At 45.2% G+C, this 18073-nt stretch overlaps 1 protein-coding gene across 1 annotated transcript in view; it reads right to left on the bottom strand.

Moving 5' to 3' along the window:
• Positions 1 to 474: 474 nt before the first annotated feature.
• Positions 475 to 18073, bottom strand: part of FAH (fumarylacetoacetate hydrolase) — a 35570-nt gene continuing 17971 nt past the window's right edge. The window contains exons 9-14 of the mRNA XM_019533708.1: positions 17581 to 17711; positions 16115 to 16190; positions 14934 to 14980; positions 13719 to 13820; positions 11883 to 12000; positions 475 to 764 (exon numbers count right to left, since the gene is read on the bottom strand). Coding sequence (XP_019389253.1) covers positions 685 to 764; positions 11883 to 12000; positions 13719 to 13820; positions 14934 to 14980; positions 16115 to 16190; positions 17581 to 17711 — 554 coding nt within the window. The 3' untranslated portion in view covers positions 475 to 684. The remainder of the gene's footprint in view (positions 765 to 11882; positions 12001 to 13718; positions 13821 to 14933; positions 14981 to 16114; positions 16191 to 17580; positions 17712 to 18073) is intronic.

An 18073-nucleotide genomic window follows, 5' to 3' on the forward strand; every position in this document is an offset into this window, starting at 1 on the left:
GCCGTTGCGGAGGGAAGCACCAGCTTTCCCACCCCCTGGGACCCCCCCTTCTGCAGCTCACTGGACTGCTCGGCCAGCCAGCAGCTCACCCTCCCCTCCCCGCCGCTTCAATTTAGGGAGAATTAAACCCCTGTGTCATCTACAAATGCCCTAGGATACTCAGAAAAAATCATGTTGTCCCATGACACCCACTACCAATGGACTCTGCAGTGATATAAGCAGTGCACTCACATGACTGCTTTTACTTGTGGCATTTTACAGGGTGGCTTTGGTCCTTCAGGTTTTGTTTCTTGTCATGGTTGGTGAGGGGCAAGTAGCAATCTGGGGAATTCCTCTGGTTAACAATTACCTGCAAGCACAGAGGCTTGGACACAATGGGCCAGGAGACCTTGCCAGTTCTATGTTCTTATGAAGAACTTGCTTCCATCATTGTGGGTGTAGCTAACACTGCCTTACAGGCACTGCAGAGACCTGTACCCATCACTGAGCCTTTTATTGACAAGGACTGGAACGTCAGGAAGATCCAAGCATTCATACAAATAAAAACAAAACTGATTTGAAAACAGAATTTGCAGAACATTTTGATTTCTCCAAGCAAGACATGCGTTCCAAAAGCCATGTACTGAGAAGGCTTGGGTGGAGAGCTGCTTCTTCTCTTCCTCTGAAGTTTTCAAGGATGTGGGATCATGGAAGAGATGGTGCAGGAAGTACTTTTCCTGAACATTGGCCAAATCCCACTCGGTAACCATTCCCCTGGCAGTAACCTAGAATGGGGAGAGGACAAGCATCACAAGGTGGGCTTCAGGGCCCTACTAGAAAGAAAGATATGAATATGAATATGAAATGCAATGCAAAAGGTGGAGGGACTGAAGTGAGTGGAACCACCCTGAAGTAGGGCTCCCTTCTCAGATATTCTTCATGGGCCCGCTACAAATCTAATTGGCCCAGAGCTATCCGTCGACTTCAGTCAGCTTTGCATCAAGCTGAAGACACTCCAGCCACATCGACTGAAGATGCTTGCTGTGCAATAGCTTGTTACTATTGTGCAGTAGCTTGTCAGTACTGTGCAGTAGCATCGCAGGGCATAAACCATGGTGTGATGCTACTGCATAGTAGTAACGAGCTACTGCGCAGTCAGGGTTATCAGGAAGTCCTGCAGAGATGCTACTGCACAGTAACACTGGTTACTGCACAGTCAGCATTTCATGAAGACACGGCCACTCTGCATAACTGAGGAGAGTAAGCTACAGTGCAATACTTAGGAGGAAACACGGCTCTCCCTTAAATGGGGAAAAGGAGGCAGGGAAGCTCTTATCTATTCAAGTTGCTGAGCGCCAGTGTATCCCATTAGAGCTGCAGAAAAGAATCAGTTTCAATCCCAGATTCCTGAAGTGTATTTCCAGTAATGTAGAACACCTACTCCTCCCTTGGGGTAACACAGAAAATGAGCAGTTTAAATACCCAGGGACCTGATCTTGTTCATCCCCTGTGCTTGTTCATGAGCTTGCAACTAGTAGTTCCAAAGGTAGGATCAAGGCTAAAATCTCTAGTTTCATGTCTACATGTATGTGTTAGTGCAGCATTGGGTATAGCTCTGACACCTATATACATACAAATATGACTGGAGAACATGATGGCCTAGAATCAGGATGCAACATGTTGAATGGCAAACACATTCGCATTATGTGTTTAATGAACAGCCCAGAAATTTGTCTGAACCAGAACTAGACCTGAGCCATAAAGCTTGACTTGAGCTCCAAACCTCTTAGGTTTAACATGCCCTGAATGTTGGGTCAGCCTATCAGGGAGACAGAGAAAGGAGGCAAACTAGTTAGCTGGGTTTGAATTTCCTGCTGAGTTTGTGGGCTTTCAGATCTGGCTTATGGACTGGGCCCACTTCCGATTTAGATGTTGCCATATTGAATGACTGCACATTAAGTTGATTATTGCCCTCTTAGTCTTTAAATAGTGACTATCCAGCATAAATGACCAATATGTGGTAGAGAAAAATGTCTAGAAAAGTTCAATTAGCTTGAAAAAAACAAGCATAAATGTTAACACAGCACTATGCAAGTGCAGCGAGCAAGAGCACGGAGCAAGGAGCAGATGCAGGATTTATGTTTTTAAGCCTAAACATCATACATCTAAGTGACAAGTGAAATAGCTGGCTGGTCCAGCCCTGCAATTAATAAAGCAGTGCTGGACTCTTTTCAGCAGCATCAGGTTTGCACTTCAGATGTTGCCGCCTTCATGCTCAGAAAGGAGAAGGTTATAATGACAAACCCAAAGGGCCAGAATCTCAATGTGTGTAATGAAAATAAAGAAACAGAAATAAATCAGCAGTGTTTCAGTAACGCCAGCTGAGGATCTGGCTCAAAGCATCCATTAATCCCCCATTAGATGAACAGACAGTCAATGTCTACTGAGTGCTGCCAAGGTTGCTGGCTGCTGATTCCACCTTTAACTGCAGAACACTTCACCCTCGGCTCTCTTGCATGACGTGGGATCTGGCGTTCTGATCCACGGTACTAAGTTAGTGTTTCCTCCCTGCTCCCGGACAACGTGGGTACCTCCACCCCCCCGTCAGTGATGCTGCATCCTTCTGGGTGCTGTTTCCACAGACAGCAGTCCCGCAGCTGAGGTCACAGAAAAAACTGGAAGGACATTCAGCTGGAGGCACTCCACCCCGTGTGTTGCAGGCACGCCTGAAAAAGCTATTCTGAGAGGAGAAGATGGACAGAATTACTGGAGATCTTTGTGGATAACATGTGATGAAGGGAATGGCATCAATAGTATAATGTATCCTTAAGAATAATTTATTGTAAGGTTTGATTTCATAACTATAGCATATATTCTTCCAAAATAATGGAAGGGCCATATGCGAACAAAAGCTCCAGAAGCTCCAGTGATTCATCTAACACGGGAGTTATTCATTAACAAATAGATGTAGTAGGTTTTTCCCCCATCATTTAGACCTTCTTTCTAGGAGTCCATCTTCATTGTATTGTTAGCTTTAGGTACACCGCAATGTTATTCCACCCCGACTCTTGCCATTCCTGTGGATCTTGCATGAGCTAAGTGGTGTTTTAAACTTGAACTAGCTGAGCAGCTGCAGAACTGGGCAGCAACTCAGGAGCTGTTGATGCTCACACCAGAAATGCAGTGGGGATACTGCTGCAGGCTGCAGCCCAAGTTCACTCACCGCATCAGCTGTTACTTCAATCACTTTGGGTATCTCAAGTGTTTCATGGTGTAGCTGTTCTCATTTGGTCTAAGGTGGCAGACCTCTCAAATGCACAGTGACAGTGGGGCAAAACACCTTTCCCTGATCTTGGGCTGTGCTGGGGGATGGAGAGTCCCCTAGTGTCACTTACTGTACAGATACACAGCATGATTCATATGGACTAATTTATCTAGGATTTTACTCCATAATAAGGAATAGGCATATGACAAGCTCACCTAAGGTGTCTGCCTGCAGCGGGAGCTATTACTTTGCTTGGCTCTTAGGTGGCAGGAAGGCAGTTTGCACGGAACAAACAACTACTCGGGGATGAAGCTGACTAGAGGAGTAGATGCACATAGTCTGTGTAGTAACTCTCCCTTATAGTAAAGAGACTGACACATTTTTCAAGAGGAAAACTGACTCTGGATTGCTGTGATTTATTGCATGGTGTTATGTGTCCACACCTACAGACAACTCCAGTGGCTCAACTAAGTTGTGATAGCCACCCTGGGCTCCTTTATGGGCCATCACCTCCCCCACCACGCTTGGAGGACAACCCTGTGACTGTCAATCGCAGTGCCACAGTGCACTGAAGGAATTCTCCCCGGTTGTCTACAGGGATTTTGGATGTTAGACTCGCCGCATTTCACTTTAGCCCTTCCACACAGCAGAGATGGGCTGGATTGGAGCTAAGGATTTCACTCACTGCATCTAAAGAAAAAGGTTCTGCAGCATGGAGTTCTCGTGGCTCCTAGTGACAGTCTGCATATGTCCATATGCATATACACATGCACATGTACACCCCCCAAAGCACAGGGTGTTACTGTTGTACACAGGTGCTAAAATCATAGAGTCATAAAAAAATAGGGTTGGGAAGGACCTCAGAAGGTCATATTGTCCAACCCTCTGCTCAAAGCAGGACCAGCCCCAACTAGATCATTCCAGCGAGAGCTTTGTCTAGCCAGGTTTTGAAAACCTCCATGGATGGAGAGTCCACAATCTCTCTGGGTAACCTGTTCCAGTGTTTGACTACCCTCTTACTTAGAAATTTTTTCCTAACATCTAACCTAAACTTCCCCTGCTGCAACTTCAGACCATTGCTCCTTGATCTGTCATCTGCCACCAGTGAGAACAGTCCAGCTCCATCCTCTTTTGAAACCCCTGCAGGTAGTTGAAGGCTGCTATCAAATCCCCTCTCAGTCTTCTCTTCTCTAAACTATATAATCCCAGTTGCCTCAGCCTCTCCTTATAAGTCCCCAGCCCCTTAACCATTTTCATTGCCCTCTGCTGATGTCTACATCCTTTCTGTAGTGGGGGGCTCAAAACTGGACAAAGCGCTCCAGATGTGGCCTCACCAGTGCCAAGTAGAGAGTAAGAGTCACTCCCCTCGATCTGCTGGCAATGTTCTTACTAATGCAGCCCAGTATGCCCTTAGCCTTCTTGGCAACAAGGGCACACTGCTGGCTCATATTCAACATATTGTCCACCGTAACCCCCAGTTTGACCAGGTCCTTTTCTGCAGAGCTGCAGCTTAGCCAGTTGGTCGCCCGTTGAGCTTGTGACAGAGATGGTGACTGTTGAACTAGACTACTGTACATATCTAGCCTGACTGGACTGTGGTAGATACTTCCCTCATTCCTCAGTATTAGAAGCTCTGTTAAGACTTCAAAGAGCATCTTCAGTTCTTGACTTTTCCAAGGGGCCCTTTAGAAAGAAATAAGTGCTAAAGGTTTTCATTCCTCCTCAGTTCCACCCACAGTTACTAGCTCTAGTGACTCTGCATCGTGTCACAACTCCTGAATCTATACTTCATCCATCTTGCAATTGTGCATATCAAAGTGGTGCACTCTCCCCTGATGTAGCAGAATCAGTGCTTGCAAGAACTCATAATGTACAGGGACAGATGGGGATAGGGAAACATTTGCCTCTCCCTGGGCACATCTACATGAGATGTTTACTTCAGAGCTGACTAAGTAGACCGTAAAGCCTCAGCATCTACATGTGTGGCTCTATTAGGCCACTGTAAACTAATTAATTCCTCTGTGTTAGTACTTGTAAACACAAGTACTATCCTATGGTGGCGTTCTTTAGTGCACAGTAACACGTGTGTAAATGCTGATGGGCCTGGCTAAGGCACAAGGGTGCTTCAGTATGGGGGTGGTCTGCTGGTTAGCCCTGCACTGGAGCATCCTCATGCCCCAGCCAGCCCCTGTGCAGCACGATGAGCCAGGTCGGAGCAGCTCCGGGCTGGCAGGCTGACCCCCTGCCGGCTGGGGCTGTTCGGACCTGGCTCAACATACAGCAGTCCTGTGCACACATTCAAGTGATGTGCCCAGAAGCAATAAACTCTGGCGCAATATGCTCCATGCCTATAGCATGTGTAGATGTACCGCCTGAGGACCAAACAGTGAAAAACTTAGCATAGTAAAATGATCAGGTCTAAAACACAGTGCAAGGGAGACAGCTGGCCTTAGCTTAGTTGGACTGGAATGAGATGCAAATAGAAAGAATTAATGAGATGAATGTCACACTGACCAATTACTAGCCACATTTCTGCGAACTTGCTTAGAAAGAACATGCTGCCTCTGAATTTTGCATCTGGCCAAGTTTCTGATCAGGAAAAACTAATTTATTGTACTGACTGTCAGTGAAGTTAAGCGAGGTGCTCCCTGCCAAATACTGAGCACAATAATCCAGTAGGGCCTGCTGAGCACTCGCTGTTAAAACATTTACTCTGGGGGCTAGAAACCAATTCGACTTTCAACTAGCAGGGCAGGTCTGGGTAACATGAAAAAGGAAAGCTAACTGAGAGTTGGAAAATGCAGGGTTACCTTTGCTGAACTTCCCGAGGGGCTGTTCTGTTTGGCCCACAAGTGTTCACCCTGGCTGCTTCTTTCAGTGCTACAGCATTGCAAGGGCATACGTAAACCCAGTTCTCTTCTGGGCCAGCTGAGCATGCATATCTCCTCCTCCAGATATGAACTGCAGCCTGATGGCCCAGGGGATAGGGGGAGGGAAAAGTCTGAGAATACTGATACCATAATGCTGGAGCAGCTAGCCCGCCCTGAAGTCCGTGCTGTTGTGGCTTCACTAATGCTGAGCTACTTCAGTAAACTACACACACTGCCTTCACCTCAGATTCCAGTATTGATGCACCCTGAGAATAAATTAGTCCTCTCCTTTGTCTCTCACACTGGTCTGGGTGCTCCCACTACCTACCGGCCCTACAACAGGAATCCTAAATATGAATAACATCCAAACTCCAGCCTGTTTACACATTGCTAATACACAACAACTTACTCAACCAAGCTGCTTTGAAGAGTTTCTATTAGTCTTTACCAGGCTTCATTGCCTGTTTTCTTTTCACTGCTGGCTGATCAGTTTAGTACCATTTTGTTATCCTCGCTGACAAATATAATTTAGCGCAGTCCTAAGGTGTTGCATAGTTAAATACCAGGCTCTGTGCTTCTAGCAGCCAGCCAGCACTACAAGCCCCAAGGAAAGAGTCAGGGAGCTATACACATCTCTTGAAATGGGCTGCAGTGCAGCTCAGCAAATCAAACCTTGCCATGCTGGCTGCCTTGGGCAGCGCTTCTTAGGAACAACAGATTCCTCTTGGGTTTTCTCTCTGTGTGCCAGGTCTCTCTACAACAGCTCCAGGAGAAAAGGGGGAGGTGGAAAATTAAAGCAACAGGAGGAACCAATACATTATTGGTTGGGGGCTTGGTAAGACCCTGCCTTGGGACAGGATGTAATAATTGTGCTGCATTCAAATCTCGAGTGTGCTTAATGCTTTGGTTCTCCAAGAAGTCACTAAACAGGCACTGAATGGATGTTATCTCAGGAGTCCACTCATGTATGTTCCCTCTTCCCTTTCACGTACACCGTCAGCTGGGCCTTACAGCTGGGTGGTAGGTCTTGCTCTATGATCACTGCAGAATCATGCACACTTTAAACCGTGCAGGGCTAGATCATTAACTTCCCTGCATGCACACTTGTTCATCAATAATGTTATCTTTTTACTTTTTCATTTCACTGGGTTATAGGTAGGGACCTACGGAAGTTGCGGCAGAAGCGAGCTGTACAGCAGCCCCTTGAATCTTGCTCGTTTCCTTGCGCACGCCCTCCGCCCCTGATTGGCAGAGGGGCCCACTTGCCACTGATTGGCTGGGAGGCAAAAAACACGGTTTTAAATATGCCATGGTTTTTGCCTTCTGGCCAATCAGCAGCAAGTGGCAGGGCCGCCCGGGCCCGTCTGCCAATCAGGGGTGGGGTGGGGGCGCACAGTGAAATGAGCAAGATTAAAGGAAGCGCACTGCACTTCTGCCATGATTGTGGTAGGTCCTTACTTATAGGCACTGCTGATGCACAGTCTGTGAGTTAAGAGCCTGCAGGCCAGAGGAGTAGTGTGGGCCAGCCCATAGCCCAGATCAGTCCACAAGCCAGATCCAGTAGGAGGTCAGCACATGGGGTCAGTCTGTGGGTGCGACTCCGCGTGCTGGCCTATCCCCTCGTACCAAATCCAGCTGCAGGGCGGCCCTGTGCACTGGCCAGGCCCCGTGCACAAGATTTATCCACTGCCACTGCTTCCCCACCACCACATTTTTGGAGCTGTAGGGAGCCCCACAGACTGGATGACCTGGCCTTGCGAGCTGAAGGTTGAGCACCACTTTTCAAGGCTAAATGGCCTGAGAGGCTAAGGACCACTGAGAGGCTAAAGGACCTGAACCTGTTCAGCCTCCACAAGAGAAGGTTGAGAGGGGATCTGGTGGCCATTTACAAACTCACCAGGGAGGACCAGCGGGAATTGGGGGAGGCTCTGTTCCCCGCGGCACCACCTGGGGTTACTAGGAATAATGGCCACAAATTGTTAGAGAGAAGGTTCAGGCTGGACATGAGGAGACATTACTTACAGGTAGGGCTGCCAGGCTCTGGAGTGGCCTCCCAGGTGAGGTGGTACTTTTCTCCTACCTTGGGGGTCTTCAAGAGGAGGCTGGACAGACACGATCCCAGCACCCACCCGTTCCTACCCGGGGCAGGGGGTTGGACCTGATGATCTGTTTAGGTCCCTTCCGACCCTAAGCACTACGATATTATGATCTAAAGAGGTAAATTCTTATTAAGCATAAAGCGTAGTCTGGGTCACATCCAGATAGCCATTCTTAGGAAGAGCTGTTCTTTAGTCCATGATCAGTCGATGGTGCCACTAGCAGAGTAAGCTGGAATTCATCAATATAATCAAGGTGATCAGGATCTGGCCTACAGCCCAGCTGCTAGAGCGGGGTGCTGTTATCCAGAATTTGTAGATTTGGTTCACAAATTACCCACAGATGTATTATGTGACCTTTCACAAAGAATCTTCCCTCCTTTGATTCAGTTTTCCAGGGGGTGAAATGGGGTTAAAAGCTATGTTAAAATAGTGTTATGAGAGGCTTGGTCATGAATACCATTTTTGCAGAGTGTCACACAAAAGACCCTACAGTGCCACACTGTGGCACCATCAACCAGGTTTGCAGAGCTGTCCGGGGAATTATTTTATTTTCTTTGAAAATTTATGATGAAAATATTGTAATTGATACTGTCTGCCATTTTGGGATTGTTTTCTTTAAAAAAAAATCCAAACAGGCAAACATTTCTCAGTTTTTCAGTGAAAATTTTGACACAAAACAACTTTTTCATAAAAAATGTCCATTTTTTTCAACTCTTTTCACCCAGCACAACATTAGGAGGAACAAATAATGCCCACCTCCCTTCTCAGTGAACTGTTACCATGTTTCATTAAAACCCAATAGTTACACAAAAACTTCCATCCACAGACCAAAGCATTTCATAAACCCCAGTGCAGAAAGTCTTAGGATCCCTGCAAGAGAAGTACCACCTACAATGAACACTTGACAAAACTGAAGATGAACCAAGATACTGAAGATGAGATACTCCAGTTCTGAAAATCAGGCCACTGATTGAATGCTCAAGCATTAAAATTTTAATTTTTTGATCCAGCTGACTAGCCCAAAGGTAGTTGAATCTGTGCCAATAAAGAATAATGCTCATTTACTCATGACTGGTTTATATCAGCTATATACTGAGATGGAAGAAATGGAAGGCTGCTCTTCTTTGCTCCAGCTTTGCCTTGCAGACGACAATGGCCTGAGTGGGGAATTACCAGCCTGGCCTCCTGGCTCAGCTTTGGCCTGCAGAAAGTTGACCTAAAGGAAGTCTGCCTATTAACACCTGGCAGAGTGTGGCAGTAGAGCAGCCACAAGAGTGATTTCAAAATCAAGAGGCAGTTGTGAAATGTGACTGCTACAGGATTTGCACTTCATTTACACTAATGGGACCATTAACTTGACCTAACTACACCAATCCATGTGCAAAGAAATCTCCCCAGTGTCCCAGTTTATTCCACAGCTGCTCTGTAGCCACAGATTTGCTTTGCTATTTATAAAACCAGCCTATAAACTAGTGAATATATGGCTACGCTTCTTGTCCATCGCTGTATGTAAATCCTCATTGCCTTTTTGTCAATCAAGCTGTCACCATTACCCCTCTGGATATCTCAGCTCATTTATTTCAGCTGTCATCGGTTTCAGTAACATATTTGCAGTTCCCTGTTCTTGGTTCAGGGGATCTATTACAGAGCCAGCCCTTGTGATGTCAGAGTTGTTAATCTTGCTGATGCCTTCAAAGGGACTAATGGGCTGGTTTGATGTGCATGCACTGCTGTGTGCGCTGTTTTGTCACCTCATTTATTTCATCACTCTCTCTGAGATGTTTGCATCCCTTCAGACTCCAGCCTTGCTCTGCTGGGCTGTTGCTTTAGCAGATTTCATTTTCTTGTGCTTAGACCACAACTGCAGAGTTGCAACTGGCTAAAATGCCCTAGTCTTTTCTCTGTGTTGGAAGTAGCCTTTCCCCTATTAATGTTATTACAAATTTTCCAACCCCAAGCACCCAGGGTGAGATTCCAGACTTCTTGGGGTAGGACACATCTACACAGCAAGTTCAAGGTGGGATTGAAGCATAATCTAGTTAGCATGGATAAGAACAGAAGTGAAGATGTAGCAGAACAGGCTTTCACAGCATCTGATGAAGTGAGCCTCAGATACTATGATACATGGTATGATATATGACTTATATATAAAACTCTGTGTGTGTATGTGTACACACACACACACACACTTGTATATAAAACAAAACACCTAAATCCGTATAGAGACACCTAAATCCCTAAGGCACCTTTGAAACTTCCAGTCCCGGTGTCACTGATAGAAGAGATAGTTCCTTTACTTCCCATAATAGCTTTTATACTGCCTAAAAGAATAACATGAGCACCTATCTCTATGGATAAGGGATAATAAAAAAAAGAGTAACAAATACTATATTATATTCAGCTAAATAAAAAACATATGAAAATAAACTCCTGATCCTCAATCTATTTTTGTGTATTACAAACTACTCACAGACACGCACACACAGAGCACATGTGTGTGTGATATACACATGTCCTCAAAAGCGATGTTGGGGAAGCCCATTGACAGGTGCTGTGTGAAACTGTAAGATAGACACCTAAGATAGAATTTGCTACTGGGGTTGGGAGCAGGGAGGCCTCTGTCAGAAGTTGGGGTCATACTGTGGTCCCCAGCAGCCAGGAAAGGGGATGCCAGGTATTCATTCAGATGGAATTAATACAATGCTTAACTTTTAGTGTCCAAGAAACAAGATCAAAACAGCAGATGGAGCAGCCCAGAAAGCTTAGAAGCAGTCCCCTGCACACACCTTCCAGGCAAGAGCTGGTCAAATATTCTGAAAACTTCTTGCAGGCAAGGTTCTTTGGGGAGATATCACATTTTTGGGTAGATGTGATATTTTATTAGACCAACGGAGTTGTTGGAAATAAGCGCTTAGCAAGCTTTCGGGTGCAGTCACCCAAACTTTTTTGGCCTAACAAATAATTGTATTGGTCGAATAAAAGATATCACATCTACCCAAAGAACCTTGCCTGCCTATGTCCTTAGACCAACACAGCTACCACGAAAAACTCTGAAAACTTCTTGGTATTTTTGGGATGAACTTTCTGTCTATTTCTAGTCAAGGATTGGAATATGCTACTTAAAGAAATGGCGGAATCTCCATTCCTGGATATTTTCGAGAGTAAGTTGGACAGACACTTGGCCTGGATGGTCTCTGAGCAGGAGACTGGACTAGATGACCTTATGAGATCCCTTCCAGCCCTATTTTCCAATGATTATTTGCAAAACAATTGCTTGTGATTTGTTCCAGCTTTACTCAATGGGCAGCCTAAAGCAAGAGCTATAACAGTGCAGTGTCTTTTACTAGTCCCAAGAAATTCTAGCCCACAACAACAAAATAATGCACGCAGCCTTCTCACTATTTGGTCCGCAGGCACAGTGAGGAAATTAACTTTTTTCTCACTGGACCAAGGGAAGGGATAACAAACACATTCATAGAGCATGTACAATTGTGTGTCTGCCTGCCTTCAACTCTCCGGAAAGAGGCAGACCTGGTTGGTACTCAGGGGCAGCTTGACTCTTAACAGACATACTGCATATACAATATGACTACACATGCAATATGACTATATGCCACTAGGCCAGTCTACATGGTACCAAGTATACAGACCGAGTCATTTCATTGTTACCTGTCATGACGACTTCATCTCCATCCTGCAGAAACTTACGAGAATGCCCATTGCCAAGGTCAATTTCTTTTGTTCCGTTCCACGACAGCTCCAGCATGGAGCCAAAGCTCTCCGGATCCTTTAAAACAGAAGTTAATAACCAGACCTGTAAAGCTAGAGAGCATATGTATAGCACTGTTACACCCTGTTATGGGGAACAGGCATGCCAATATGGTTTCCGATTCTATACGATAGAACCACGCCAGGGATGGCCATCGATGCAGTTCACTGAGGAGCTAGCTTTCCTGAATCTCTTTATATGTTTTTAACTTGCTGGAGGCCACAATGGCTTAGAGTAGGGGCGTCAAATTCATTTGGTCTCATGGGCCAGATCCAGACCCATCTCTGGTGGCAGAGTGCGCTGTAGTGACATTAACCCCCATGGCTGCCTGAGTTGCTGTGTAGGCCCTGGCAGCCACAGAAATTTAAATTGCTGTTGGGTGCTCCAGTGGCACTGAAACAAGTACCCAGTGGGGATCTCTACCCAGGATTTTGACAGCAGGGCAAGCAACAGCACAGCTATAATGAGTCCCCAACCAAAATCTCATACTTGGGATTTCAACTGCAGGGCAAGCAAAGTTGATGTTAATGGACACTGCTGTGTTGGCTGCCACTGCTGCTTACATCCCAACTCCTTCAGGAGCCCCAGGGGCAGATGACATAGGTCTGTAAGCTGGATGCATGACATCCCTGGCTTAGAGCACCCTTCTGTCCATGCCTCTAGTTTTAGCAGTAGGCTTTTAAAAAACTGGGCCCCATGTTAGGAAGAATGAAGAGAGATCTGGGTCCCTCTCTCTGTAGCTTTAGTATTTTAACATCCGTGCATGTCAGATTGCATTCATATTTCACTATGCAGGTGAATGTTCTGAGTTACTAAATGCTTCAAAGATTTTAATGTTAATCTGTGGACTGATTCAGTGGAGAGAAGAACTATTTGTTTAAATGCACCAGCAGGATGGTATGTATATAATGGGTTTTGTTCCATTGGCTCAGTAATGGAGCTAACCTGATGACAATTCACTTGTGCCAGATATTCAGGTCAATGGATTGTCTCTTATTGACCAATGGATAAGAGGCCAGAGCACAGACTCCTAAACTAGCCTTATTCCATTTCAGTCGAAGGAAAGACCACCTCACAGCTCCATCTAGCAATTGAAGAATGTCCAGTCATTGGCTAGAAAGGAGAGAAGTCAGTGAATCCCCAACAAATATTGTGGAGAAAAACGTTTTTTGCACTTTTCTAAGTCCTGTGTAACACCAGTGTACTCTAAATAGAAATAATGAATTATAAAACTAGCCTCTTGCAGAGTTAAGAGAACTTGGAAGAGTTTATACTTCGAATAACAATAATACTTAGTTCTTATATAGCAGTAGCTGTATGTGAGGGATGAAGTGGTGACTTTAGGGAATCCTTGGTAATATGGTCCATTAAAATTGGAGGGGACTGGACTCTACAGAACAAGAGATCCATTCCAATCTTATGCCCCAGATTTCATCGTAGACCCCAGTTTGATTTGGTTTGTTTTACAATGAGGGTAGTAACCGGGTTGGTACAGTCAGAAAGACTGTGCGGATACTTGGGCTATAACAAACACAACAGTGTTCCTATCAGGATTGTGTTTTATGAATTGAGATAGGTTTAAAAAAGTAAAATTGCTTGAAACAGATTGAGGAAGAATTGCAAAGGCATCCACAGTAGAACAAACAGAAAATGAATGGAGGTCCCTCACCATGCCTGACCAGTCTCTGATTCCTGACTGATTAGTTATTAATGATGATCACTACTTAAATGCTTACAGGACCACTGATTGTCCCAGATGCCAGGAGGTCTCCAGGTTTAAGGTTGCATCCATTGCGGGTGTGATGAGCCAGCTGCTGTTTCATGGTCCAGTACATGTGCTGGAAAAGAGGATAATGAAGGCTCAAGTTGTGAAGGACAAATATGTTTCAGATATGATTATCCTATATAGAATTCATTTCAGTCTCTCTGGATCATACTGCTACTGATTAGCCCCCAAGAAAAACATCCTTATCTAATCAGGAGCTTCCAGCCACCTCAGTGTAATGTTTGCAATGACTTAAAATTGATCTTGGGGCTCATTCCTTGGTTTCCAAATATGTAGCCTGAAATCATATAATTTATTCCCGAAAAGGCAAGGAGCAGCAATTATAACTCTGCATTCATGATATTTGGCATATGTTACTGTGTCCGTGAGGCTGCCTTTACTAATATTGGGGGTTCACTTCTTCCCCTGCTCTCTTCCCTCCTATGTTCTGTGCACATTGGTGAAACTTAAGGATTAAGCCTAATATTGCCAAGAAAGGTTAAAGCACTGGCTACAAAGAATATTTCAACAGGGTTTTTTTTTCCGAACAACTGTTTAAATATATTGGCCTATGCTCCGTTAATTAAAACCAGAGTGGACCTAAAATGCATTACGAATCCCTGCAGCTAGAGTGTAAGCATTTTATTTTATGGTATCTTCCCTTGGCCTCTAGAAGAATATCTGTTGTTCTGCTGTCAGATGGGGAATGAGATGCACAATGCAATCACCTCAGTGTCAAAGCAGCAATTCTGGATGTCGACTCCTAAATGCTGCAAATGGGGTGTTTTCATTGCACGGGGTGTCATACTCCCTGCTTTCCTGGTCACTCCCTCTCACCAACTCCAGCAGATCTGCTATGGCACACAGAGCATTTTCTTGTGTGCTAAACCCTAGCTGCAAGAAGAGCTCCCCTCTGTTCAGATCAGAAGTGCTTAGGTGTTTATGAGGGTATGTCTGAGCAGTACAAAGCAGAGCCAGGCTGAGATATACACCTGCTCTTCATGCTCTTCCTCCCAACCAGTATTCATGCAGTGCCACGTGCATGCCGATGAGGAGAGAAATCATTAGCTTTCCTTAGCCCAGCTGGCCAAACCTGCAGCTAGTTAAACTCAAGCATATTGCCTCTGAAGCCAGGGCCTGAGTTGCCAACATCAGTCAAACAGATGCAACTAAGCCAAAACTTTACCTTAAAGTTTGATTTGCATATAGTACTTGGCTTGCTCATTCCTTCTCCTATGGGGGAAAAAAAAAAGCAATCAATGAAAGAAGAGACTTCTTTGCATCAGGTGAAGACGCTGGCTGGATTTTCATTTTATGGATAGACAGAGCTCCCTTTATACATCCAGCCTCAATGGAAAGCAACCACTGAGGCTGTATCTATACCTGAGGCTCTATGTACTTCATCCTGTGATGCTGGCCAGGGTAATGGCCAAGGTAAACAACTGAGTGAAAAGTGGGTTTCTACCCTCGCTCTGTGGCAGGACTCCTGGGTGTCCAACTCAATTGGCCTTTCTGAGCTTCTGTTTCCTGGGCTGTATTGCTCATCCATCTTACAGAGGTGCTGTGAAGCTGTAGAAAGGGAAAGGACCAGACCTCTTCCATCTAAACATAGAGGGATTATGCACCCCTTCTTTGGGGCACTCCAAAATTTCTCAAAGCTTCCTTAACTCTGGAAAAATTATGGGTCTTTAAAAAAAATTAAACCAACCTGGTCATTTCACCTTTACCAAAGTTGAGGAAAGGGTGGGGGGAGGGGGTTGAAATGCTACAGAATGGAAAATACGAACACACACATACATTTACTCTTCTCATTGCCCTGACTGGCCAAAAGTAAAAAAAAAAAACCTTCAGAATTTGAATATTTTCTAAAAAAAAGTCACAAAATCCATTACATTTCACACTGCAGGAAACAGGGAGAACTTCAACATTTCCTGATATATTTTACTGCATAGCAAACTCTGATTCCTATTACTGTTTCCCTTGTCTTCCCCCCCACCATTTTTTCCTATTATTAATTATCCCCTATATTCAGTGGGTTGCAAAGTCTTTCGCGCTGGGACTATTTTGGTGCAGTTTGCACAGCACCCTGAGCCCGATGGCCTTCTAGATGCTAACAACACAAAAATAATACGTCCCCATCCTTCAGGTTGTAAGCTGATCAAGGCATTAGGGTGGAACTGTTCCCTCCTAGAACAGCACTGTACTGCTGATGGAGGACATAAGAAACGTTTTGTCTTCCTTTGACATGATATTAGGCAGTGATGAATGCAGGATCCTGGAACCGACAGGACAATTGTCTGAAATAGGTGGTGGATTCAATATCCCTTACCTTGGCAAAGCTCCCTCAGTTATCTAGCATTACTGTACCTTTAATGGCAACAAAGAGATTTATGTCAAATGTATAGGGCTCTTCATCACAGAGGTAAGGTAGCGGCTTGGGATCCTGGAAGAATGCAATGTACATTACTGTCTAAAGGCCAAATGGAAAGAAAATGCCAACATATTCCCCGGGACATTTGGAAACAAATCTAATCACACAGCTCTGCTCCCCTTCCTCAAGGCACATTTATTTTCCCATTGGCCTTGTCACGGTCAGTAATATCTAAGTAACTGCTTCACGTGCACATTTAAGTCATTTACATTGTATTTATTTAAATACACTGCCTTGCATCTTTGGCCTCAAAACCCTATACTTAAAATAGCTATTAATCCTAAAACTCACAGTTTTCCTGTGTCTTTGCCCTGACATACTGTATTCACCCAGAACTTGCAAAGGACTTGCATTTCAAACCCAAACTGTTTAGTTCACACCCACAGAAAACAGTGGCTTTGAAGATCCCATCTCTGTTTTACTAGCTTATTGCATTTTAATTAAATAGCTACATAATCGAGACATCTGGCCACGTCTTAATCTTAATCAGAACATTTTGGCTTCAGGCCACCATCTCGACCCTTTATCGCATATACATACAGTGTCACCACACGCCAAAGAGAAGATAGCACACACTGAGGGCCCCTCTAGATGTTTAGGTACAGGCATGATAGGCGATACATGATCCACAAAATCATGCCTCCTGCCATGCCATGCGTGTATGGCAGGAGGAGTAATTATGGGATCTAACATTCGACCCTGTCCCGCCTTTACCTGAACGTTACCCAAACTGCTGCAGCTGCAAGTCCCGCAGCTGACAGGACTCTCAGCCACAGCAACACACGGGATGCTGATGCTGCTGAGAGTCCTGCCAGCTGTGGGACTCCCAGCCATGCAGCACATAGTGCACCCCTCTGGTTGGGAGCCCTGTCAGCTGCTATGCTCCCGGTCAGAGGCATACCTCGCTACATGTGCAAATTAAAGCTGGATAGAAACTAGTGATAAAGTTATTACGCATTTTTCAGTTTTCACTTTGTAGTGGAATGGACCTTTTTATGGTGTGATAGTTACTTTGCACATGTAGCTGATTTAAATCAGTTGCACAATTAACTACTTAATTGCATAATACATGTAATGTGTAGAGGGGACCTGAGAGGTGCTTTTCTTGCTTTAATCAAGTCTACAGATGGTTTGCAAAGCAATGCAGCTATATATGCAGCAGGTCTGAAATCTTGGTCCCACTGAAACCACTGGGCACTTTACCACTGAATGCAAAGGGGCCAAGATTTCTTCCCAGCGCCCACCTCCTGGAGGCAGGATAAAACTTTTAAGTCAGCTGAGTGTCACTTGACAATCCAGTACAACCAAGTGTTTCTACTGTCAGGGGCTAGTGATTTGTATCCTATTTCCCACCACTCTTCTTCCAAATTGTTGCCATCAGCAATGTCTGTTTGTTACTAACCTGGGTAGGATTTGGCAACACAAATGGCATGAGAGCTTCCATAGTAACGACCCAGGGAGATATAGTCGTGCCAAAGCTCTTGCCTAGAAATGGACCCAATGGAACATATTCCCACTTCTGAATGTCACGAGCTACAGGAAAGTAAAAGCAAGTGAGAGTAAGCCAGAAGGACACCTCTGCACACTAAAGAGCACCATCCACAGAGCAAGCACAGTGCAGAAGTGACTTACCGCAGACCCAGCCAATAGGCCTGTGGAAAGTGGTTAGTATTTCCTTCAGATCTGGATGCGGCCAATTTGGGGGACAGTGATCCAAGCCGCTGAGTTCGGGGGTTTTTTGGGGTGTGTTTTTTTCTTAAAGGGCCGGAGCTGGGGCAGGCGGGGCAGCCATGCAGGGGCTGGGAGAGCGGCTGGGGATGGGGGGCTTGTGGCAGAGCCCCCTCCCGCAGTGTGGAGCAGTGAGGGGGCAGCAGGGATCACCCCCTTGCCGGGCA

This window comes from Crocodylus porosus, unplaced genomic scaffold (assembly GCF_001723895.1).
Source record: "Crocodylus porosus isolate Cpor-Errol unplaced genomic scaffold, CroPor_comp1, whole genome shotgun sequence".
In the NCBI taxonomy this organism is placed as follows: domain Eukaryota; kingdom Metazoa; phylum Chordata; order Crocodylia; family Crocodylidae; genus Crocodylus; species Crocodylus porosus.